This window comes from Sander lucioperca, chromosome 20, assembly GCF_008315115.2.
Source record: "Sander lucioperca isolate FBNREF2018 chromosome 20, SLUC_FBN_1.2, whole genome shotgun sequence".
NCBI lineage: Eukaryota > Metazoa > Chordata > Actinopteri > Perciformes > Percidae > Sander > Sander lucioperca.
The window spans coordinates 20,096,792-20,123,860 of NC_050192.1; the positions used below are offsets into that span (position 1 = coordinate 20,096,792).

The 27,069-nt window shown below is 34.2% G+C and overlaps 1 protein-coding gene across 4 annotated transcripts in view; it reads right to left on the bottom strand.

Annotated features, from left to right (window-relative positions):
• Positions 1–5,236: 5,236 nt before the first annotated feature.
• The window catches only part of ptpro (protein tyrosine phosphatase receptor type O), a 78,197-nt gene continuing 56,364 nt past the window's right edge, over positions 5,237–27,069 (bottom strand). For all 4 annotated transcript variants that reach the window (XM_035995893.1, XM_035995892.1, XM_035995891.1 and 1 more), the window contains 3 exons: positions 25,240–25,375; positions 24,566–24,690; positions 5,237–7,673 (listed from right to left, as the gene is read on the bottom strand). In XM_035995893.1, coding sequence (XP_035851786.1) covers positions 24,586–24,690; positions 25,240–25,375 — 241 coding nt within the window. In that variant the 3' untranslated portion in view covers positions 5,237–7,673; positions 24,566–24,585. The remainder of the gene's footprint in view (positions 7,674–24,565; positions 24,691–25,239; positions 25,376–27,069) is intronic.

Sequence of the window (27,069 nt, forward strand, 5' to 3'; positions counted from 1 at the left end):
CGGTGTGTCTCGACCTTAAGTCAGTTAGTCATGACCGTTACGGAAACGTAGGGGGAGGGGCGAGCTTGCCCTGTTTTGTTTGGTATTTACTTGTAACGTCAGATGTGACCATGCAGGAACTCATAGTGCACCTTTAAGTTTCTCAGTCGAGTGTAAACGGTTGAAAACTGAATGTTTGTGTGAACTGTAGCTCAACACTGTAATCCCACTAATGATGATTAAAGATCAGTAGTAGTTGTTGCTGACGACAGAGTAACGTTTGTGTATTTAGGGAACTGTTTTCGTACCCAAACAGCTCTAGAAGCCAATCGGAAAGAAATGTTAGTGGGAATTATCTACATACTGTATTTGTATGTGTATAGCTTTCATGGTGCCTTTTCTATATAAATCTGCTCATTCTGCAATAAAACATTCATAAAAATCATTTCATGTCATCGCTGAGTTTTTGGCCTTGACGTCTACAGGAAGTGTTCCTGAGGACAAACCGAATTTCCCGTGTCTTGATTTTGAACATCAACATTTTTTTGATACGGACTGAAACTGCCGAGCACTGAAACTATTGTCTCTGAAAGTCTGGTAAGGTTCATCATTTTCTTTACTTAATCTTTGATAAAGTTATCGATAATTTACATTCTTGGAAAGGGAGGGGTATTCAGTTGGTTGAAATCTGCAACCTTACCACTTACTGTGCGGGGTCAGCCCTATGTTCCCACGGCCCTATGGTCCCACGGCCCTATGGTCCCACAGCCCTATGTTCCCACGTTTCTAAGATTTTTCTTAAAATTAGGCCCTATGTTCCCACAGCCCAATGGTCCCACATTTCTAGGACATTTCCAAAGTTAGGTCTTGTGTTCCTACATTTCCCTTCAATTTAAGCCCTATCCTCCCACAACATTTATTAGGGTTAGTGGGATAAAATCTGATACAAAATAATGAAAAAGGAAATGTGGGAACATAGGGCTGTGGGTTAGGGTTAGGATCTTACTCTTTAACTAAAAGGTCTGTCTCTGTAGGGATCCTTTCCATAATGTTGTCAGACACTTACCGTGGATTTCCACTGGATGGGGAACGGCTGCGTGCTCCGCCGTCCGTCAATACCCACCAGGTCCGGATTTGTTGCATAACGGCTGCGGCCAGCCGACCACGAGATCTCGCGAATTGACTTATGTTCGCGCGATATAACAGGATGTAGTTTCTATAAACGGAACCACAAAACCACCACCAGTTAGTTTCCATCCAGAGGAGTAGAGGGGAAACTACTCTGAGCTGCGTTTTCAAGGTGTAGTGCAGGGAAATATGATCCGCCGTGAGCACGCTGGATTTTATTTTGAAAAGTAACCGGATGTTTTATTTTGTTTCTGTACTCGACTTCCTGTCCCGCACAATCTGAATTGTGCTGAATTGCTGCGGAGCTCTCCGTCGTCCGTCAAAAATAGAAGCTGACTTTAATGGAAACCTAATGACTCCGTCGACGTTCCAGAAACGTTCCGCAGACGTTCCGCATCCAGTGGAAATTGCCGGTTAGAATAATAATCTGAGTCTGTCAGCAAAAACAGAACTTTTACTTGACGGAAATTGATTGAATTATCGTTACATTGCAGCTTTTTTTCGCCTTGCTTAATACTAGACCAATTTCAAAGATTGTTGTTCCCATCAGTCACTCAGACACAAAAACATAGGAAAACAGGGTCCAGGATGAAAAAAATAAGTAACCCTTTCATTTGATTATTTTTGGTAAAAGTTAATGTTTTTTAAAACTATGTAGAGCACCAATACAGGCTATAATCTATAGAAAATAACCACAATTTAAATCCCAGTATTGGTCAGAAACATCCCAATTCGATGTTCTCCTCAGATCATTCAGGCATAAAAATAAGGTAGTTTTTATGGTGTCAGTATCTTAAAGCTGCAGTAGGTAAGCTTTATAAAACTGTGTCTGTCTAACTGTTCAGATGCACCAATCAGGGCCAGGGGGGGGTGTCTAACTGTTCAAATGCACCAATCAGGGCCAGGGGGGGGGTGTCTAACTGTTCAGATACACCAATCAGGGCCAGGGGGGGTGTCTAACTGTTCAGATACACCAATCAGGGCCAGGGGAGTGTCTAACTGTTCAGATACACCAATCAGGGCCAGGATGTTGTGTAACTGCGTGTCCATCACTGCTCATGCACACACATTAATTCTCCCTTGTGGGGGGAGGGCCTTAGGAGACCATTTTGGGCTTTAGCAAAAAGGGGGGGAGGGACTGAGAAGTTGTCGATGTTCCAATTTTTTGGCGAAGTCGCTGGATCTTCACAATCCTACCTACAGCACCTTTAAACTCAGGAATGATGTTGGTGGTAGTATCAATTGTTTTAAAGGCCTTTTTGTTTATATTTTGTACATAGAAAGCGAAACGGGACAAATGTAACTGCAACATTTTATTTTGTTCAACACGCACACACACATTAAAACTATGTGACGACGATCTGAGTACGAGATCATCCCTCAAATTTTAAGTGACACAATGCACAAGAATGGCACCAATGACGTACAAGTTTTGACTGGACACACACTAAGCAAGAGAAAGAATTGTAGAAGAGTGTACAGTGCTGAGCTTTCGGACATTGTCTGCAGGTTTTCTGTCAGTTTTTATCTTGTAAATCTTTTCGACAGTCGTACCAAAGTGCGTTTCTCTGCGTCCACAGACGAGTTCTCTGTGTCGACGTTTTTCCAAACGGCCGAGTCTCCGAACGTCCAACAGGCGAACCGTCGTCGTGATGAGAGAACTTTCTGGCTCAGGTAATGATGATTCACATATACAACAACTTTAAAAAAACAAAACTCTAAAGCAACATTTTCACGAGAATTACTGTGTAATGACGAGTAGAAACAGAATAGTTAAGCAGTAGTAGTATGTACAGTACATTTGATATCGAATAGTGAAATGCAACCACTTTCAGATCGAGTGGCGACCGAACCAACAAATTAAAGACTTCAGGTGTTTGATCCACAAGGCCACAATGAAGAATCATTTTACAAGTAGAGATGCACTGAATCCAGGCTTCGGCTTCGGCCAAATATTGGGCTATTTCCACCGAACCCTACGCTTGCACTACACGCACTATGCTGGTCGACGTGATGACGGCGCCGTTGATTACGGGAAGGTGTTTACGTAGGTTCAATGCAATAGGCTGTGAGAAAGTGGAAATGGAACTCGTGAGCAGAAAAAGTGTAGTTAGGCAGTACTTTCAGTCAAAAGAAGGCCATTCAAGTCCAGCTACATGTTCAATCTGCAATGCCGATTGGTCTCGTGGTGGCGAGGACCCTAAACTATACACAACATCACCGCTGTTACAACATTTGGTATGAAACATCTGAAAGAATACGAGTTGTGATGAAGGAATCTACAGACAGCAGCCAAAATGCAGCAACTTCAGGTACGGCAAAGGAAGGACAGTCACTGTTTACTTCATTAATGAGTTTACTGTGGTAATGGACTGAGGATGGGACGAGGATTTGGTATTCGGTTTCGGATTCGGGTGAATCTTAACCAGTGGAATCGGTATTCGGCTGAACCCCAAAAATCTGGATTCGGTGCATCCCTATTTACAAGTCAACACTGAAGTGTCCAACGGCTTTTTTTACACAGATTCTTGACTTCTTTCATTCTTTTACAAATTGGATACACGGTGTGGTCAAAATAACACAAATGGCAGTCGGAAGCGGCTTTTCTTTTTTATGAAATATTAGTATTTGAGATTTTTCAAAAATTTGCAATTAGAAAAAATTAGGACCTATACATAATTTTGGAATTAGTTGGGACCAAATTTTGGGTTCATAACAGATCACTTTAAGTGTCCAACGGCCTTCTTTACGCACACTGATTTCTTCAAACCATTTTTTACAAATTAGTTACACTTTGTTGTCACAACAACACAGACAGAATCAGCTTTTTCTTTAATTATTTGGTTGTAATAAGAGTTGTGATGAATCCCAATTCTTGAGATTCTTAATTTAGAAACTAATTTATATCCTTATGTTGCTTCTTTTTTATGCAATGTGTTTTATTCAGGCAAAATACTTCTACGGTTGTTTAAAACAATATAAAACACTGATGTTTTTGACGATTTTAGTTAATTTAAACTGAATGAAGTCCATTTAATAAAAACTAAACTAAGCTTTTCAAAAACTAAACTAAAATTTACTTTTTGAAGGAAATGATTGATAATCTGTATTTATAATTGGCATTACTTTTCTGATATGAACACAATGATGCACAAACCTGCTTGTTATTTAGAAAGTAAAAAATGTTGGTGGAATATGGAAATAGGATATTTTACTGCCACATTTAATCAAAATTCCCTCCCATTGACAGCAATGTAAACTGAAATAGGCCAAATATACAGATTTTGATTGGGAATGATTGTTGCCAGCAAATTTTAGGTAAAAATCAGATGCAATGTTTTATTGAACCTTCAATGCGTCCTCTGTGTGGGGACCAAAAAGAAAAGCCGGTCAACAACTCTCCACTCTTATTTTGGCGACATCCTGAGTAGGATTGGGCATCGAGAACCGATTACAAAATTATGATTCCAGTAGAATCTTTTCTTTATTGGAATCGTTTGGAGGATTTGGTTTCAAATCCAATCATCGCTTCCCATTTTAATATGCGCAAGTTTTGGTTTCCAAAGCGGCCAGGCGCTTGTTGCGTTGCATCATCCTTGGAGCTCAGTAAGCAGCGCTCTAGTCTGGCTTTATTTTACATTGAAAAAGTCCTGTAAAACTGCAACTCACCATTGAATCAAAATAAAACTTTCCTCTTATTTTTGAAAATAGGCACGTGAATCGGAATCGACAATCGGTAAGAATCGGAATCAAAAGGAAGAATCGGAATTGGAATCAGAATCGTTAAAATCCAAATGATGCCCAACCCATATCCTGAATGGTGTGTAAAACTTTGGGTTAAATGAGGTCGACCACTCATCTGTTCAGTAGAAATTCTCTACAGTCATAAAGGAAGTGAGAAATGTGGAGTTTTCTTTTGCCCTTCAAGTGGAAAGATGGAAAATTACTAAATGACTGCAAGTAAGTTGATCTGATAACTAACAGACTGATGCTTTCAGAAAATGGCTTGACAACTATTTTCTGTACAGTATTCGTGTGTTTAAGATATTCAGACGGCCCGAGCCACGATCGAACTGAGGGAAGCTTCAGGCCACAAAACAACCGAAACGTGAAGCTTCATTGTTCATTTTTTTTTAAATCACACTTGTCCAAAAGCTTTTCAAATTCCAAAATATACCTCTTAACTTTTGGTTGTGTTATCCCCAAACTAACCCGAATGAAATACCAAATAAAAATTGCAGTGCACTAAATATTGGGATTACTTTAAACAAGTTTACGAATCAAATACCAAATCTGGTAACTGTTGGTGGTGCCGATTAACATTTTGTAATCAGAACAAACTTTGGGGGGCAGTATACCAAATTTTATTGATTAAAACAAATTGTAAGAGGACAAATGTTTCGGTCGTTAACAAAATTTGGCGATATCTAATTTTGGGATTAAACCAAAGAAATGTATGGGTGCAATACCGAATTTAAGCGCTGTGAGGCACATTTTGGAATTGTAACCTTTATTTGGGAGCATGCAAAATTTAAGGTTTAATCCAAAAAAACACCAGGGTGCAAAAACCAAAAAGTTTCCGTTAAGAAAGAATTTTTTTTTTTTATCATAAATCTTTTTCTGTCATATATAATATTTTGGTATTTGTAGCCACTAATACTTAGGGGGCACAATACAATATGTTGGTGTTTTGAGATTCTGTACCAAATTATGGGATTAAGTGAGCATTATCAAATTCTGGGTTTATAACCTGAAACCTTCGGAGGCTGCGTACCACATATTGGAATTTGTTTTGCACACAAAATTTGAGGATTAATACAAGAATGTAAATATTGAATACCAAAGTTTAGTATTTGGGGTGTCCAAAATGTTGGGTGCTATAACAAAAGCAGGGAATGTTGCATTAACTACAATTTTTTTTATGTTTTATATTTACACTTTCTAGATAAATTTTCGAGAAGAGATGCACCTTTTATGTGTTAGAAATTGGCGGGCAAAAAAAGGCTCGGGCCGGCCTGCAGATATGTTTCTGTCCTTTTTTCCCAAATTCAGCAACAGAAAGGGAAACTCGATATCAGGTCTTGATATAATTTCTTAGTGGTTTTGGCAGTTTGACTGTCTAAGTAATGTCTGTCTTCAGATACTGTCTGATATGATCTGTTTATTTGCTTCCAAACAGGATTGTGGCAGCCGATGAGATCCTGAACCTCTGGGGGTAAAAATGTCTCCGGTAGTCTAAAGTTAATCTACGTCTTCAGATCAAGATCCTCCTTTAGGACGGGATGAATATCGAGCGACATGGCTGCACAGTTCTCCACAGTCAGAAGCAGCGGCAGAAAGTCTTCCCTTGTTCTGTCAGCAGGTCAAGCAGCTCCGAGGCCTCAGTGCAAATACAAACTACAGCTCTACAACCACAGTCTCTAAACTGGCCTCCGACAGCGGCGGGACGGCAGCATGGGGATCGTCTTCCCACAGAAAGGCCTTCGTTCCCTTCAACTGTTTTTGTGCCCTTTAGTTCTTGTGCAGACCCAGCAAACATTCAGACGTTTAATGGTTGATTCGACGGACGGAATAAAAAGTTCGGACGCAGTCGAGCAGCATTTCGTGATCGTGAAATCGGTACCAAAATACTTTTATGCTAAAATTCCCAAGCTGAAATCTGGAACATTCACCTCGTTTGAACTACAGCAAAAGTGTTCCTAATTTTTCGATTAGGTGACAGATACATTTTTTTAGTTTGATGGTATTACGTCTTCGACCCAGACATTTATCATGCTTGGAGAAGCTTTCCGATCGTAATGTTTTTAAAAAAAAACTGCAATTTACCAATTAAAAATCAGCTTCAACGTTACGAAATTTTGTGCTCGTTTCCCAGAACTTAACTGTTCGTCGAATGCTTGCTGGGTTCTTTAGTAAATATCATCTGTGCAGCAGTCCTGGCAGTTGGTTAGCTTGTTAGAGCAGTTGGTGTTTTAACTAATCAACATGTTGTAGTCCATATTCAGTATGTTCGGCAGTGAGTAACGTTCCAATCTACTGCCTTCGATTCTGACGTTGCAAAATGCCAGGAAAGCTGCACTCGGCAGGACGGTGAACACTATCAACGATGCAAAAACCTAAAACTAACTAATGATAAATTACGTTGGAAGCAGAGGAAGAGGCCAGTGTGCTTGCTGGTTTTTCAGCTACTCCTGAGATTAAAAAAAGAAATAAAAGGAAACACTGTGGACTCAGTTGCACCGACTCATGACCTCAATAAAGACGGACACAGTGTGGACAACCAATCACAGGACGGAGCTCGTTAACCTCCGACTCCTCCCACCCCACGTTGACGCGAGTCAGTCCAGTTCAGAGGGCAGGGTCGTGATTCAACATGTTGGTCAGTCAGTGAAGGCTCCTTAAGGCAAAACTCCATCCCATGCTTTAACACCAATTCAAACAAAAAACTGGATATTTTTTTCCGTTGTGATGTTCTGCTGCTTTGCTTTTTGACACTGATGATGAAGCGGATCTTCTTCTGCAGAGAATGGATGCCTTAAGCACAGGAGGTTTGGTGTGTTTGCAGCCTGTAAGACAAAGGAGATAGGTTTTTTGTCACTTTTATAACATATAAGACTTTTTTTTATATACTATACTATGATTTTTTTCATGACTTTTGTCGACATACTACACTATGACTTTTTTCGACATACTATACTATAACTTTTTAATGACTTTTTTAGATCTACTATACTATGACTTTTTCATGACTTTTTTTCGACATACTATACTATAACTTTTATGTAAGTCATATTATAGTATGTCGAAAAAAAGTCATAGTATAGTATGTTGAAAAAAGTCATAGTATAGTATGTCGAAAAAAAGTCAAAGTATAGTATGTTGAAAAAAGTCATAAAAAAGTCATAGTATAGTATGTCGAAAGAAAGTCAAAGTATATTATGTTGAAATAAGTCATAAAAAAGTCATAGTATAGTATGTCCAAAAAAGTCATGAAAGTCATAGTATAGTATGTCGAAAAAAGTCAGTATAGTATGTCGAAAAAAGTCAGTATAGTATGTCGAAAAAAAGTCATAGTATGTCTGAAAAAGTCATAGTATAGTATGTCGAAAAAGTCATAGTATATTATGTCAAAAAAAGTCATAGTATATTATGTCAAAAAAAGTCATAGTATAGTATGTCGAAAAAGTCATAGTATAGTATGTCGAAAAAAAGTCAAAGTATAGTATGTCGAAAAAAAGTCAGTATAGTATGTCGACAAATGTCATAAGAAAGTCATAGTATAGTATTTCGAAAAAAAGTCATAGTATAGTATGTCGAAAAAAGTTATGAAAAACCCATAGTATAGTACAGGGGTCACTGACCTTTTTGAAACTGAGAGCTAGTTCATGGGTACTGAGTCATACGAAGGGCTACCAGTTTGATACGCTCTTCTGAAATAACAAATTTGCTCAGTTTGCCTTTAGTTATATATGATTATTAATGATTAATGATACTAATCTATGTGAAGACACTGATTACGTTAATGATTTCTCACAATAATTATCAACAATGACTTAACAAGGTGGGAAACAGATAATGTCAATATTCAATTTTCACTTTTAGAACAGGCCTGAGGGCTACTCATGTGGTCCTTGGGGGCTACCTGGTGCCCGTGGGCACCGTGTTGGTGACCCCTGGTATAGTATGTCGAAAAAGTCATAAAAAAGTCATAGTATAGTATGTTGAAAAAAGTCAAAAAAAATCATAGTATAGTATGTTGAAAAATGTCATAAATAAGTCATAGTATAGTATGTCAAAAAACAGTCTTAGTATAGTATGTTGAAAAAAAGTCATAGTATAGTATGTCGAACAAAGTCATAGTATAGTATGTCGAAAAAAGTCACTATAGTGTGTCGAAAAAAAGTCAAAGTATAGGATGTCCAACAAAGTCATAGTATAATATGTAAAAAAAAGTCATAGTATAGTATGTCGAAAAAAAAGTCATAGTATAGTATGTCGAAAAAAGTCATAAAAAAGTCATAGTATAGTATGTCGAAAAACAGTCTTAGTATAGTATGTAAAAAAAAAAGTCACTATAGTATGTCGAAAAAAAGTCATAGTATAGTATGTCCGAAAAAGTCATAGTATAGTATGTTGAAAAAAAGTCAAAGTATAGTATGTCCAACAAAGTCATAATATAATATGTCCAAAAAAGTCAGTATAGTATGTCCAAAAAACTCATGAAAGTCATAGTATAGTATGTAAAAAAAAGTCATAGTATAGTATGTCGAAAAAAAAGTCATAGTATAGTATGTCGAAAAACAGTCTTAGTATAGGATGTCGAAAAATAGTCATAGTATAGTAAGTCGAAAAAGTCATAGTATAGTATGTCTAAAAAAATCATGAAAAAGTCATAGTATAGTATGTCGAAAAAAGTCATAAGAAAGTCATAGTATACTATTTCGAAAAAAAGTCATAGTATAGTATGTCGAAAAAAGTCTAAAAAAGTCATAGTATAGTATGTCGAAAAAAGTTATGAAAAACCCATAGTATAGTATGTTGAAAAAAGTCATAAAAAAGTCATAGTATAGTATGTCGAAAAAAATCATGAAAAAGTCATAGTATAGTATGTCGAAAAAAATCATGAAAAAGTCATAGTATAGTATGTCGAAAAAAATCATGAAAAAGTCATAGTATAGTATGTCGAAAAAAAGTCATAGTATAGTATGTCGAAAAAAGTCATAGTATAGTATGTCGAAAAAAATCATGAAAAAGTCATAGTATAGTATGTCGAAAAAAAGTCATAGTATAGTATGTCGAAAAAAGTTATGAAAAACCCATAGCATAGTACAGGGGTCACTGACCTTTTTGAAACTGAGAGCTACTTCATGGGTACTGAGTCATACGAAGGGCTACCAGTTTGATACGCTCTTCTGAAATAACAAATTTGCTCAGTTTGCCTTTAGTTATATATGATTATTAATGATTAATGATACTCATCTATGTGAAGACACTGATTACGTTAATGATTTCTCACAATAATTATCAACAATGACTTGACGTCAATATTAAATTTTCACTTTTAGAACAGGCCTGAGGGCTACTCATGTGGTCCTTGGGGGCTACCTGGTGCCCGTGGGCACCGTGTTGGTGACCCCTGGTATAGTATGTCGAATAATGTTGAAAAAAGTCAAAAAAAGTCATAGTATAGTATGTTGAAAAATGTCATAAATAAGTCATAGTATAGTATGTCGAAAAAAAGTCATAGTATAGTATGTTGAAAAATGTCATAAATAAGTCATAGTATAGTATGTCGAAAAAAAGTCATAGTATAGAATGTCGAAAAAAGTCTTGAAAAAGTCATAGTATAGTGTGTCGAAAAAAAGTCATAGTATAGTATGTCGAAAAAAGTTATGAAAAAGTCATAGTATAGTATGTCGAAAAAAATCATGAAAAAGTCATAGTATAGTATGTCGAAAAAAGTTATGAAAAAGTCATAGTATAGTATGTCGAAAAAAATCATGAAAAAGTCATAGTATAGTATGTCGAAAAAGTCATAGTATAGTTATGTCGAAAAAAATCATGAAAAAGTCATAGTATAGTATGTCCAAAAAAGCCATGAAAAAGTCATAGTATAGTATGTCGAAAAAAATCATAAGAAAGTCATAGTATACTATTTCGAAAAAAAGTCATAGTATAGTATGTCGAAAAAAGTCAGTATAGTATGTCGACAAATGTCATACTATATAGTATGTCGAAAAAAAGTCGTAGTATAGTATGTCCGAAAAAGTCATAGTATAGTATGTCGAAAAAAGTTTAAAAAAGTCATAGTGTAGTATGTTGAACAAAGTCATAGTATAGTATGTCGAAAAAAATCATGAAAAAGTCATAGCATAGTATGTCCAAAAAAAGCCATGAAAAAGTCATAGTAATGGAGCTCAGCGCAAATTCTTTCAGGAGGACTTCTAAATAACTTAAATCACCATTATCTCTTCCTAAAACTATTCGGCTGTTAAGAGGCGTTCACCTTTCAGTAAACCAACAAGAATTGGCCACGACCTTCATGATCCAATCACAGCATGACATCCTGCTTTAAATGTCTTCTCTCCTTGTTATCAGCTGTCTTTTCAGGCAAATGTGCAACCCTCCTCCTCCCCTTCCACCTCTGGTCATCGTCAACCACGGCAACCTGAGTCCGTTTCCGGCAGACAACTCCTTCGTTCAGTCTCCGGGTTCCTTCTCCATCATCACTAGTGTCTAGACTCCATCGGGGGGAATATGTCTGGCTTCTCTACCCCTTTAAAATATTTGTAACGATGGAGTCTAATCCTCAAAGACTGTACATTTCATATCATGCTTATGTACAATAAATCTTTGAATATCTGCAACAAAGTCTCTCCTGATTGAATTGTATGTCGAAAAAAATCATGAAAAAGTCATAGTATAGTATGTCTAAAAAGGTTATGAAAAAGTCTTAGTATAGTATGTCGAAAAAAGTTATGAAAAAGTCATAGTATAGTATGTCGAAAAAAAGTCAAAGTATAGTATGTTGAAAAAACTCATGAAAAAGTCATAGTATAGTATGTCGAAAAACAGTCATAGTATAGTATGTCGAAAAAAGTTCTGAAAAAGTCATAGTATAGTATGTCGAAAAAAGTTATACTATAAAAGCCATAAAAAAGTCATAGTATAGTATGTCGAACAAAATCATAGTATAGTATGTCGAACAAAGTCATAAAAAAGTCATAGTATAGTATGTCGAACAAAGTCATTGCAGAGTATGTCAAATAAAGTCATAAAAAAGTCATAGTATAGTATGTCGAACAAAGTCATAGTATAGTATGTCGAACAAAGTCATAAAAAAGTCATAGTATAGTATGTCGAAAAAAGTCAAAGAAAGTCATAGTATAGTATGTTGGAAAAAAGTCATAGTATAGTATGTCGAACAAAGTCATTGCAGAGTATGTTAAATAAAGTCATAAAAAAGTCATAGTATAGTATGTTGAACAAAGTCATTGCAGAGTATGTCAAATAAAGTCATAAAAAAGTCATAGTATAGTAAGTCGAAAAAAGTCATAGTATAGTATGTCGAACAAAGTCATAAAAAAGTCGAAAAAAGTCATAGTATAGTAAGTCAAACAAAGTTATAGTATAGTATGTCCAAAAAAGTCATGAAAAAGTCATAGTATAGTATGTTGAGTAAAAGTCATAGTATAAAAGCCATAAAAAGTCATAGTATAGTATGTCGAAAAAAATCATAGTATAGTATGTCGAACAAAGTCATTGCAGAGTATGTCTAAAAAAGTCATAGTATAGTATGTCTAAAAAAGTCATAGTATAGTATGTCGAACAAAGTCATAGTATAGTATGTAAAAGAAAAGTCATAGTATAGTATGTCGAACAAAGTCATAGTATAGTATGTTGAAAAAAGTCATGAAAAAGTCATAGTATAGTATGTCGAACAAAGTCATGAAAAAGTCATAGTATAGTATGTCAAAAAAAGTCATGAAAAAGTCATGGTGTAGTATGTTGAAAAAGTCATAGTATAGTAGGTCCAAAAAAGCCATAAAAAGTCATAGTATAGTATGTCGAAAAAAATCATAGTATAGTATGTAAAAGAAAAGTCATAGTATAGTATGTCGAAAAAAGTCATAGTATAGTATGTCAAAAAAAAGTCATAAAAAAGTCATAGTATAGTATGTCGAACAAAGTCATGAAAAAGTCATAGTATAGTATGTCGAACAAAGTAATAGTATAGTATGTCTAAAAAAGTCATAGTATAGTATGTCTAAAAAAGTCATAGTATAGTATGTCGAAAAAAGTCATAGTATAGTATGTCGAAAAAAAGTCATAGTGTAGTATGTCTGAAAAAGTCATAGTATAGTATGTCAAAACAAAGTCATAGTATAGTATGTCGAAAAAAGTCATAGTATAGTATGTCTAAAAAAGTCATAGTATAGTATGTCAAAACAAAGTCATAGTATAGTATGTCGAAAAAAGTCATAGTATAGTATGTCGAACAAAGTCATAGTATAGTATGTAAAAGAAAAGTCATAGTATAGTATGTCGAAAAAAGTCATAGTATAGTATGTCAAAAAAAAGTCATAAAAAAGTCATAGTATAGTATGTCGAACAAAGTCATGAAAAAGTCATAGTATAGTATGTCGAACAAAGTAATAGTATAGTATGTCTAAAAAAGTCATAGTGTAGTATGTCTGAAAAAGTCATAGTATAGTATGTCAAAACAAAGTCATAGTATAGTATGTCGAAAAAAGTCATAGTATAGTATGTCGAAAAAAGTCATAGTATAGTATGTCAAAACAAAGTCATAGTATAGTATGTCGAACAAAGTCATAGTATAGTATGTCGAACAAAGCCATAGTATGGTATGTAAAAAAAAAGTCATAGTATAGTATGTCGAACAAAGTCATAGTATAGTATGTCGAACAAAGTCATAGTATAGTATGTCGAACAAAGCCATAGTATGGTATGTAAAAAAAAAGTCATAGTATAGTATGTCGAACAAAGTCATAGTATAGTATGTCGAACAAAGTCATAGTATAGTATGTCGAACAAAGTCATGAAAAAGTCATAGTATAGTATGTCGAAAAAAGTCATAGTATAGTAAGTCGAACAAAGTCATAGTATAGTATGTCAAAAAAAGTCATGAAAAAGTCATAGTGTAGTATGTTGAAAAAGTCATAGTATAGTATGTCCAAAAAAGTCATGAAAAAGGCATAGTATAGTATGTCGAGTAAAAGTCATAGTATAAAAGCCACAAAAAGTCATAGTATAGTATGTCAAAAAAAATCATAGTATAGTATGTCGAACAAAGTCATTGCAGAGTATGTCAAAAAAAAGTCATAAAAAAGTCATTGTATAGTATGTCGAACAAAGTCATGAAAAAGTCATAGTATAGTATGTCGAACAAGGTCATAAAAAAGTCATAGTATAGTATGTCGAACAAAGTAATAGTATAGTATGTCTAAAAAAGTCATAGTATAGTATGTCTAAAAAAGTCATAGTATAGTATGTCGAACAAAGTCATAGTATAGTATGTCGAACAAAGCCATAGTATGGTATGTAAAAAAAAAGTCATAGTATAGTATGTCGAACAAAGTCATAGTATAGTATGTCGAACAAAGCCATAGTATGGTATGTAAAAAAAAAGTCATAGTATAGTATGTCGAACAAAGTCATGAAAAAGTCATAGTATAGTATGTCGAAAAAAGTCATAGTATAGTAAGTCGAACAAAGTCATAGTATAGTATGTCAAAAAAAGTCATGAAAAAGTCATAGTGTAGTATGTTGAAAAAGTCATAGTATAGTATGTCCAAAAAAGTCATGAAAAAGGCATAGTATAGTATGTTGAGTAAAAGTCATAGTATAAAAGCCACAAAAAGTCATAGTATAGTATGTCAAAAAAAATCATAGTATAGTATGTCGAACAAAGTCATTGCAGAGTATGTCAAAAAAAAGTCATAAAAAAGTCATAGTATAGTATGTCGAACAAAGTCATGAAAACGTCATAGTATAGTATGTCGAACAAAATCATAGTATAGTATGTCGAACAAAGTCATAAAAAAGTCGAAAAAAGTCATAGTATAGTATGTCGAACAAAGTCATGAAAACGTCATAGTATAGTATGTCGAACAAAATCATAGTATAGTATGTCGAACAAAGTCATAAAAAAGTCATAGTATAGTATGTCGAACAAAGTCATGAAAACGTCATAGTATAGTATGTCGAACAAAATCATAGTATAGTATGTCGAACAAAGTCATAAAAAAGTCGAAAAAAGTCATAGTATAGTATGTCGAACAAAGTCATGAAAACGTCATAGTATAGTATGTCGAACAAAATCATAGTATAGTATGTCGAACAAAGTCATAAAAAAGTCATAGTATAGTATGTCGAAAAAAGTCATAAAAAAGTCGAAAAAAGTCATAGTATAGTAAGTCAAACAAAGTTATAGTATAGTATGTCCAAAAAAGTCATGAAAAAGTCATAGTATAGTATGTTGAGTAAAAGTCATAGTATAAAAGCCATAAAAAGTCATAGTATAGTATGTCGAAAAAAATCATAGTATAGTATGTCGAACAAAGTCATTGCAGAGTATGTCTAAAAAAGTCATAGTATAGTATGTCTAAAAAAGTCATAGTATAGTATGTCGAACAAAGTCATAGTATAGTATGTAAAAAAAAAGTCATAGTTTAGTATGTCGAACAAAGTCATAGTATAGTATGTTGAAAAAAGTCATGAAAAAGTCATAGTATAGTATGTCGAACAAAGTCATGAAAAAGTCATAGTATAGTATGTCGAAAAAAGTCATAGTATAATATGTCGAACAAAGTCATTGCAGAGTATGTCAAAAAAAAGTCATAAAAAAGTCATAGTATAGTATGTCGCAGGCCTACCCTGCTTGCTATCTTGTCTTGTGTCGTCTGCTGTTAAGTTTTTAGAGACTCTCCCTGCAAGGCTCTACAAATACCTAAAAATCATGGAATTGATTAACTGGTCTCTCAGCGCAATTGACACTGTATTCTCGAGGAGGAGCACTGGTTCGGGTGAGCCAGCATGTCCTGACGGAACGTTTGCTGCGGGGTATACGATGGACGGCTGGGAGAAATGGCGTGTCGTGTGTCTCTCTGCTCTTTCCGTGGAGGACGTTGAGGATATCTACCTATTTGGAACCCTGATAACTGGAATGTTGCTGATTGGAGGATGCTTCGCTCTGGTTTATTGAAGAATTGGAAAGACTATGGTAGCTGTCCAAAGCCCAAGGAAGCTGCCTGGCCTGACTGAAGCTGTCGGAAAAGCGATCAGTTTGCAAACTGGAACTATTAATCGCGTGATGGAAAACAACATGGTAATGACCCGCGGCTTGGATACCATCATGAGGAAGGTCATGGATTTGGAAAGAAAAATTGACCAGTTGAACAGTTGTGCAGTTGGACAATAGAATGAATGTCTAAATTAGGGCAGCCATTCGTGTAGACAAAACAAATTTAATCTTTTAATCACTTATCCTGAACGGCCTTGCCAAGGCCGTTTCTTGGAACAAACAGTCACCCTGTTGGGGCTCTGCAAGCGAGACGCTCTTGGTTCCTCCCCCGTCTTCCCCACTGCCTGCTGATTGTCGTATTGGTTCTGGACTGTTCAAGGGTGTCACCATGGCAACGTGCTGTGTTTTCGCTATAACATTCTGCGGACTGGGACACTAGTGGGACTGCCGGGCTGTGCGTTTCTCAGCAGGCCAAACTCCCCCCAACCTACCCTCTCCCCAGTCCCCTTTGCAGCCAAATGTGCAACTGTACATTTATGTTATGTTATGTTATGTTATGTTCAGCAGTGCAAATGTACTGTTTGTGTGCTTATGTGCTGAGGTGTTTTTTCCTGTTCCCAGACTGTTCTTATCTTTATGAGGATGGTCTGAGAGTTGCTTTTTTTTCCCTCTCCTCTCCTCATGTCATGCTGTATTGTCACTGCGAGAGTTAAGAGAGAGTTGTTTTGGCGCCGAATATGGCGAATCGGTGTGTCTGTGGGTGTTGCTTTAATGTGACATGCACCTACAGCACCAGGACAAATTCCTTGTGTGTGTAAACGTACTTGGCAATAAAGCTTTTTCTGATTCTGATTCTGATTCTGAAAAAGTGATAGTATAGTATGTCGAACAAAGTCATGAAAAAGTCATAGTATAGTATGTCGAACAAAGTCATGAAAAAGTCATAGTATAGTATGTCGAACAAAGTCATGAAAAAGTCATAGTATAGTATGTCAAACAAAGTCATGAAAAAGTCATAGTATAGTACTTCGAACAAAGTCATGAAAAAGTCATAGTATAGTATGTCGAACAAAGTCATGAAAAAGTCATAGTATAGTATGTCGAACAAAGTCATGAAAAAGTCATAGTATAGTACTTCGAACAAAGTCATGAAAAAGTCATAGTATAGTATGTCGAACAAAGTCATGAAAAAGTCATAGTATAGTATGTCGAACAAAGTCATAGTATAGTATGTCGACAAAAAGTCAAAGTATAGTATGTTGAAAAAAGTGATAAAAAAGTCATAGTATAGTATGTCGAAAAAAGTCATGAAAAAGTCATAGTATAGTATGTTGAAAAAAGTCATAGTATAGTATGTCGAACAAACTCATAAAAAAGTCATAGTATAGTATGTCGAAAAAAGTCATGAAAAAGTCATAGTATAGTATGTTGAAAAAAAGTCACAGTATAGTATGTCGAAAAAAGTCAAAGAAAGTCATAGTAAAGTATGTCGAAAAAAAGTCATAGTATAGTATGTCGAACAAAGTCATTGCAGAGTATGTCAAATAAAGTCATAAAAAAGTCATTGTATAGTATGTTGAAAAAAGTCATAGTATAGTATGTCGAACAAACTCATAAAAAAGTCATAGTATAGTATGTCGAACAAACTCATAAAAAAGTCATAGTATAGTATGTCGAACAAAGTCATGAAAAAGTCATAGTATAGTACGTCGAACAAAGTCATGAAAAAGTCATAGTATAGTACGTCGAACAAAGTCATGAAAAAGTCATAGTATAGTATGTCGAACAAAGTCATGAAAAAGTCATAGTATAGTATGTCGAACAAAGTCATGAAAAAGTCATAGTATAGTACGTCGAACAAAGTCATGAAAAAGTCATAGTATAGTATGTCGAAAAAAAGTCAAAGAAAGTCATAGTATAGTATGTCGAAAAAAAGTCATAGTATAGTATGTCGAAAAAAGTCATGAAAAAGTCATAGTACAGTATGTCGAAAAACAGTCTTAGTATAGTATGTCGAAAAAAAAGTCATAGTATAGTATGTCTGAAAAAGTCATGAAAAAGTCATAGTATAGTATGTTGAAAAAAAGTCACAGTATAGTATGTCGAAAAAAGTCAAAGAAAGTCATAGTATAGTATGTCGAAAAAAAGTCATAGTATAGTATGTCGAACAAAGTCATTGCAGAGTATGTCAAATAAAGTCATAAAAAAGTCATAGTATAGTATGTCGAACAAAGTCATTGCAGAGTATGTCAAATAAAGTCATAAAAAAGTCATTGTATAGTATGTTGAAAAAAGTCATAGTATAGTATGTCGAACAAAGTCATAAAAAAGTCATAGTATAGTATGTCGAAAAAAAGTCAAAGAAAGTCATAGTATAGTATGTCGAAAAAAGTCATAGTATAGTATGTCGAAAAAAGTCATGAAAAAGTCATAGTACAGTATGTCGAAAAACAGTCTTAGTATAGTATGTTGAAAAAAGTCATAAAAAAGTCATAGTATAGTATGTCGAACAAAGTCATGAAAAAGTCATAGTATAGTATGTCGAACAAAGTCATGAAAAAGTCATAGTATAGTATGTCGAACAAAGTCATAAAAAAGTCATAGTATAGTATGTCGAACAAAGTCATGAAAAAGTCATAGTATAGTATGTCGAACAAAGTCATAAAAAGTCATAGTATAGTATGTCGAACAAAGTCATGAAAAAGTCATAGTATAGTATGTCGAACAAAGTCATGAAAAAGTATAGTATAGTATGTCGAAAAAGAGTCAAAGAAAGTCATAGTATAGTATGTCGAAAAAAAGTCATAGTATAGTATGTCGAAAAAAGTCATGAAAAAGTCATAGTACAGTATGTCGAAAAACAGTCTTAGTATAGTATGTCGAAAAAAAAGTCATAGTATAGTATGTCTGAAAAAGTCATGAAAAAGTCATAGTATAGTATGTTGAAAAAAAGTCACAGTATAGTATGTCGAAAAAAGTCAAAGAAAGTCATAGTATAGTATGTCGAAAAAAAGTCATAGTATAGTATGTCGAACAAAGTCATTGCAGAGTATGTCAAATAAAGTCATAAAAAAGTCATAGTATAGTATGTCGAACAAAGTCATTGCAGAGTATGTCAAATAAAGTCATAAAAAAGTCATTGTATAGTATGTTGAAAAAAGTCATAGTATAGTATGTCGAACAAAGTCATAAAAAAGTCATAGTATAGTATGTCGAAAAAAAGTCAAAGAAAGTCATAGTATAGTATGTCGAAAAAAGTCATAGTATAGTATGTCGAAAAAAGTCATGAAAAAGTCATAGTACAGTATGTCGAAAAACAGTCTTAGTATAGTATGTTGAAAAAAGTCATAAAAAAGTCATAGTATAGTATGTCGAACAAAGTCATGAAAAAGTCATAGTATAGTATGTCGAACAAAGTCATGAAAAAGTCATAGTATAGTATGTCGAACAAAGTCATAAAAAAGTCATAGTATAGTATGTCGAACAAAGTCATGAAAAAGTCATAGTATAGTATGTCGAACAAAGTCATAAAAAGTCATAGTATAGTATGTCGAACAAAGTCATGAAAAAGTCATAGTATAGTATGTCGAACAAAGTCATGAAAAAGTATAGTATAGTATGTCGAACAAAGTCATGAAAAAGTCATAGTATAGTATGTCGAACAAAGTCACGTTACAGTATGTCGAAAAAAGGTCATAGTATAGTACGTCAAAAAAAGTCATAAAAAGTCATAGTATAGTATGTCCAAAAAAGTCATGAAAAAGTCATAGTATAGTATGTCCAAAAAAGTCATGAAAAAGTCATAGTATAGTATGTCGAAAAAAAGTCACAGTCTAGTATGTCGAAAAAAGTCAAAGAAAGTCATAGTATAGTATGTCAAAAAAAAGTCATAGTATAGTATGTCGAACAAAGTCATTGCAGAGTATGTCAAATAAAGTCATAAAAAAGTCATAGTATAGTATGTCGAACAAAGTCATTGCAGAGTATGTCAAATAAAGTCATAAAAAAGTCATAGTATAGTATGTTGAAAAAAGTCACAGTATAGTATGTCGAACAAAGTCATAAAAAAGTCATAGTATAGTATGTCTAAAAAAGTCATGAAAAAGTCATAGTATAGTATGTCGAACAAAGTCATGAAAAAGTCATAGTATAGTATGTCGAACAAAGTCATAAAAAAGTCATAGTATAGTATGTCGAACAAAGTCATTGCAGAGTATGTCAAACAAAGTCATAAAAAAGTCATAGTATAGTATGTCGAACAAAGTCATAAAAAAGTCATAGTATAGTATGTCGAACAAAGTCATGAAAAAGTCATAGTATAGTATGTCGAACAAAGTCATGAAAAAGTCATAGTATAGTACGTCGAACAAAGTCATGAAAAAGTCATAGTATAGTATGTCGAACAAAGTCATGAAAAAGTCATAGTATAGTACGTCGAACAAAGTCATGAAAAAGTCATAGTATAGTATGTCGAACAAAGGCATGAAAAAGTCATAGTATAGTATGTTGAACAAAGTCATAGTATAGTATGTCGAAAAAAAGTCAAAGAAAGTCATAGTATAGTATGTCGAAAAAAGTCATGAAAAAGTCATAGTACAGTATGTCGAAAAAAAAGTCATAGTATAGTATGTCTGAAAAAGTCATAGTATATTATGTCGAACAAAGTCATTGCAGAGTATGTCAAATAAAGTCATAAAAAAGTCATTGTATAGTATGTTGAAAAAAGTCATAGTATAGTATGTCGAACAAAGTCATAAAAAAGTCATAGTATAGTATGTCGAACAAAGACATGAAAAAGTCATAGTATAGTATGTCGAACAAAGTCATAAAAAGTCATAGTATAGTTTGTCGAACAAAGTCATGAAAAAGTCATAGTATAGTATGTCGAACAAAGTCATGAAAAAGTATAGTATAGTATGTCGAACAAAGTCATGACAAAGTCATAGTATAGTATGTCAAACAAAGTCATGAAAAAGTCATAGTATAGTATGTCAAAAAAAAGTCATAGTATAGTATGTCGAACAAAGTCATTGCAGAGTATGTCAAATAAAGTCATAAAAAAGTCATAGTATAGTATGTCGAACAAAGTCATTGCAGAGTATGTCAAATAAAGTCATAAAAAAGTCATAGTATAGTATGTTGAAAAAAGTCATAGTATAGTATGTCGAACAAAGTCATGAAAAAGTCATAGTATAGTATGTCAAAAAAAAGTCAAAGAAAGTCATAGTATAGCATGTCAAAAAAAAGTCATAGTATAGTGTTTTGAAAAAAGTCATGAAAAAGTCATAGTATAGTATGTCGAACAAAGTCACGTTACAGTATGTCGAAAAAAGGTCATAGTATAGTACGTCAAAAAAAGTCATAAAAAGTCATAGTATAGTATGTCCAAAAAAGTCATGAAAAAGTCATAGTATAGTATGTCGAAAAAAAGTCACAGTCTAGTATGTCGAAAAAAGTCAAAGAAAGTCATAGTATAGTATGTCAAAAAAAAGTCATAGTATAGTATGTCGAACACAGTCATTGCAGAGTATGTCAAATAAAGTCATAAAAAAGTCATAGTATAGTATGTCGAACAAAGTCATTGCAGAGTATGTCAAATAAAGTCATAAAAAAGTCATAGTATAGTATGTTGAAAAAAGTCATGAAAAAGTCATAGTATAGTAGGTCGAACAAAGTCATAAAAAAGTCATAGTATAGTATGTCTAAAAAAGTCATGAAAAAGTCATAGTATAGTATGTCGAACAAAGTCATGAAAAAGTCATAGTATAGTATGTCGAACAAAGTCATGAAAAAGTCATAGTATAGTATGTCGAACAAAGTCATGAAAAAGTCATAGTATAGTATGTCAAACAAAGTCATAGTATAGTATGTCGAAAAAAAGTCATAGTATAGTATGTCGAAAAAAAGTCAAAGAAAGTCATAGTATAGTATGTCGAAAAACAGTCTTAGTATAGTATGTCGAAAAAAAGTCATAGTATAGTATGTCAAACAAAGTCATAGTATAGTATGTCGAAAAAAAGTCAAAGAAAGTCATAGTATAGTATGTCGAAAAACAGTCTTAGTATAGTATGTCGAAAAAAAGTCATAGTATAGTATGTCGAAAAAAAGTCACGAAAAAGTCATAGTATACTATGTCGAAAAAAGTCATAAAAAAGTCATAGTATAGTATGTCGAACAAAGTCATAAAAAAGTCATAGTATAATATGTTGGAAAAAAGTAATAGTATAGGATGTCAAAAAAGTCATGAAAAAGTAATAGTATAGTATGTCGAAAAAAGTCATGAAAAAGTCATAGTATATAGTATGTCAAACGAAGTCATGAAAAAGTCATAGTATAGTACTTCGAAACAAAGTCATGAAAAAGTCATAGTATAGTATGTCGAACAAAGTCATGAAAAAGTCATAGTATAGTATGTCGAACAAAGTCATAGTATAGTATGTCGACAAAAAGTCAAAGTATAGTATGTTGAAAAAAGTCATAAAAAAGTCATAGTATAGTATGTCGAAAAAAGTCATGAAAAAGTCATAGTATACTACGTTGAAAAAAAGTCACAGTATAGTATGTCGAAAAAAAGTCATAGTATAGTATGTCGAACAAAGTCATTGCAGAGTATGTCAAATAAAGTCACGAAAAAGTCATAGTATAGTATGTCGAACAAAGTCATAAAAAAGTCATAGTATAGTATGTCGAACAAAGTCATAGTATAGTATGTCGAAAAAAAGTCACGAAAAAGTCATAGTATACTATGTCGAAAAAAGTCATAAAAAAGTCATAGTATAGTATGTCGAACAAAGTCATAAAAAAGTCATAGTATAGTATGTCGAACAAAGTCATAAAAAAGTCATAGTATAGTATGTTGGAAAAAAGTAATAGTATAGGATGTCAAAAAAGTCATGAAAAAGTAATAGTATAGTATGTCGAACAAAGTCATAAAAAAGTCATAGTATAGTATGTCTAAAAAAGTCATAAAAAAGTCATAGTATAGTATGTCGAACAAAGTCATAAAAAAGTCATAGTATAGTATGTCGAACAAAAGTCATGAAAAAGTCATAGTATAGTATGTCGAACATAAAAAAGTCATAGTATAGTATGTCGACAAAAAGTCATAGTATAGTATGTCGAAAAAAGTCATGAAAAAGTCATAGTATAGTATGTCGAAAAAAGTCACGAAAAAGTCATAGTATACTATGTCGAAAAAAGTCATAGTATAGTATGTCGAAAAAAGTCATAGTATAGTATGTCGAACAAAGTCATAAAAAGCCTAGTAGTATGTCGACAAAGTCATATAGTCATCGAAAAAGTCATAGTATAGTATGTCGAACAAAGTCATAAAAAAGTCATAGTATAGTATGTCGAACAAAGTCATAGTATAGTATGTCGAAAAAAAGTCACGAAAAAGTCATAGTATACTATGTCGAAAAAAGTCATAAAAAAGTCATAGTATAGTATGTCGAACAAAGTCATAAAAAAGTCATAGTATAGTATGTTGGAAAAAAGTAATAGTATAGGATGTCAAAAAAGTCATGAAAAAGTAATAGTATAGTATGTCGAACAAAGTTATAAAAAAGTCATAGTATAGTATGTCGAAAAAAGTCATAGTATAGTATGTCGAAAAAAGTCATGAAAAAGTCATAGTATAGTATGTCGAAAAAAGTCACGAAAAAGTCATAGTATACTATGTCGAAAAAAGTCATAGTATAGTATGTCGAAAAAAGTCATAGTATAGTATGTCGAACAAAGTCATAAAAAAGCCATAGTATAGTATGTCGAACAAAGTCATAGTATAGTATGTCGAAAAAAAGTCACGAAAAAGTCATAGTATACTATGTCGAAAAAAGTCATAAAAAAGTCATAGTATAGTATGTCGAACAAAGTCATAAAAAAGTCATAGTATAGTATGTTGGAAAAAAGTAATAGTATAGTATGTCAAAAAAGTCATGAAAAAGTAATAGTATACTATGTCGAAAAAAGTCATAAAAAAGTCATAGTATAGTATGTCGAACAAAGTCATAAAAAAGTCATAGTATAGTATGTTGGAAAAAAGTAATAGTATAGGATGTCAAAAAAGTCATGAAAAAGTAATAGTATAGTATGTCGAACAAAGTTATAAAAAAGTCATAGTATAGTATGTCGAAAAAAGTCATGAAAAAGTCATAGTATAGTATGTCGAAAAAAGTCATAGTATAGTATGTCGAAAAAAGTCATAGTATAGTATGTCGAAAAAAGTCATGAAAAAGTCATAGTATAGTATGTCGAAAAAAGTCATAGTATAGTATGTCGAACAAAGTCATAGTATAGTATGTCGAAAAAAAGTCACGAAAAAGTCATAGTATAGTATGTTGGAAAAAAGTAATAGTATAGTATGTCGAAAAAAGTAATGAAAAAGTGTGTGTTGTTGGTGTGTATAGTTCGTGTGTGTAGTTGGTGTGTGTTGGTGTGTGTTGTTGTTGTGTGTTGTTGTGTGTTGGTGTGTGTTGTTGTTGTGTGTTGTTGTGTGTTGGTGTGTGATGTTGGTGTGTGTAGTTGGTGTGTGTTGGTGTGTGGTGTTGGTGTGTGTTGTTGTTGTGTGTTGGTGTGTGTAGCTGGTGTGTGTAGTTGGTGTGTGTTGTTGTTGTGTGTTGGTGTGTGTAGTTGGTGTGTGTAGTTGGTGTGTGTTGTTGTTGTGTGTTGGTGTGTGTAGTTGGTGAGACTCACTTCTGGAGGAGCCTCCATCTTTATGTCTTGCTGGCGTTCTCGTAGATGACATCAGAGGTGATGGACTGCTGCTTCTTCTTCTGCCACATCAACAGGACGCACTGGTGGATGAACACGTACTGCTCCTACAGACCAAACACACACACACACACACACACACACACACACACACACACACACACACCTGTGAGTTCAGCCTATCACAGACGCCGTTCTAACGATGAAACAGGTTTTACGATTCATTTAATATTGACTTAAATGATGTCTTCAGATAAAAACTTATTTATTTATTTATTGAACTATCAGTTCCCACAGCCCTATGTTCCCACATTTCTAAGACATTTTCTTAAAATTAGGCCATATGTTAGGGTTAGGGTTACATTCCATCTATAGTGCATTGCTACTGGATAATAGGTTGGATGTAATTGGCTACCAAATTGGGAGAAAGGGGGATAAAATCTGATAAAAAATTATGAAAAAGGAAATGTGGGAACATAGGGCCTCATTTTGAAAAAAATCTTAGAAATGTGGGAACAAAGAGCTGTGGGAACATAGGGCTGTGTGTTCTCTGTGCTTTGGTGTTTATTGAGTCCTAAAGTACATCACTGGAGAGGGCAGACAATTTCCCTAACACCCTGATGTTTGCTGGAAACTGGGAAACGAAGAGCTCTCACCTCAGTCTGGACCATGCACAGGCGGTGTGAGCGCATCTCGGACACCATCCCCAGGATGTCTGCAAACTCGTGCTCTCGGATGTGCTGCATCAGACGGTCCAAAGCGATGAACGTCCCCGTCCGGCCGACTCCAGCACTGAAGCACAGACAGAGACATTAGGACAGACTCAACTTCACTCAGTGAGAATCACAACAAGGGCCGGACATGTACACTGTAAACCTTTTGGTGTAAATTTACAGCTAAATCACAGTATCTTACTGTTTTAATGTTAAACAGGATCATACTGTAAATGGTAATGCATTCTGGGAGAAAATATTAATATTACAGCACTATCTGTGAATGTTACAGATTACAGGTATTTACTGTTGACAGCAATGCATCTTGGGAAAATAAAGGAAAAGGCAGGAATGACACTGCAGCCGGTATATTACTGGAAATTAAAATAATACAGTAAGAAACTGTAAATGTCTATTTACCATAATTTACAGGAGGGATGGGGGGTTACAACCCCCCAATAATTCATTCTGGACTTTTTCCAAATTTTTTGTTGCGTTTTCAATGTTTTTGTTGATTTTTTTTTTTTTTTTTGGAGACAATTTTTGACGTTTTTCTTGCTTAGTTTTTGGTTGCCTTTTCAGAGAGGTTTTTCACACCTTTTCTGACATTTTTGCCGCTTTTTTTCAACATTTTTGTTGATTTTATTCAACTTTTTCTTTGACAATTTTTCAACGTCTTTTTTCTAAATTTTTTTCGATGTTTTTGTCTCTTTTCTCAATACATGCAGACATGTAAATTCAAATAATACAGTAAGAAACTGTAAATGTCTATCTTACTGTAAATAAACAGTAGTTGCTGCCAGTATATTACTGTAAATTTACGGTGAAAGGTTTTACAGTGTAGAGTTTATTGACGTGCTTTTATTTCACCGAAAAAGTCAAATATCTTTGACTGTATTATCGCGTGTCTCATGTAGTCTTCTCACTTACAGTTTGGTCCACATAAAGCCCTAAAAAAGTTCCTTAGCCATCAGAGAGTTTAGGAAGTCAAGCAAAACAATGATTACATTTTTTATTGCAGCTACCACACAGCAACCGGGGAATTACTGAGGCTCAAAGTCAGCAAATCTGCCAAATTCTGCTCTGAGTGTCACATAATTACAGTGTGAAAACTGAATGTTTCCTGTATTTTTGGTTTGGCGCACAACTAGGCGTGACGGATCAAAATTGGTGAAGGGCCGTATTTGTCCCGCAGACCTCGAGTTTGACACATGCATCAGGATGACCGGATTCGTGATGGCAGCCACAACCAGACATTACATCATCGGTCTAAAGCATCTTTATGGCGGTAAGTTCGACCTCCTGCTCGATGAGGAACTAAGTGTTCAATTATTTTTATTATATTATTACAACTTGGTTTTTTGTTCTGAATGTAACTAAATAAAATTATTTTTCTCATTGATTTACTGGTCTTATTTACCTAAGAGTTGTTCACAGTTTCTTTTTAAGCCTTTATTTTTGGGACAGCAGATTACAAAATAAAATCAGGACAAAAGCAGTTGTATCTCTACTGCCGTGCTGTCCACAGATTTCTCGGGGTCAGACCTATGGTCCCACAGCCCTATGGTCCCACAGCCCTATGGTCCCACAGCCCTATGGTCCCACAGCCCAATGGTCCCACAGTCCTATGGTCCCACAGCCCAATGGTCCCACAGTCCTATGGTCCCACAGACCTATGGTCCCACAGCCCAATGGTCCCACAGCCCTATGTTCCCACAGCCACAAGATTTTTCTTAAAATTAGGCCCTATGTTAGGGTTAGGGTTACATTCCA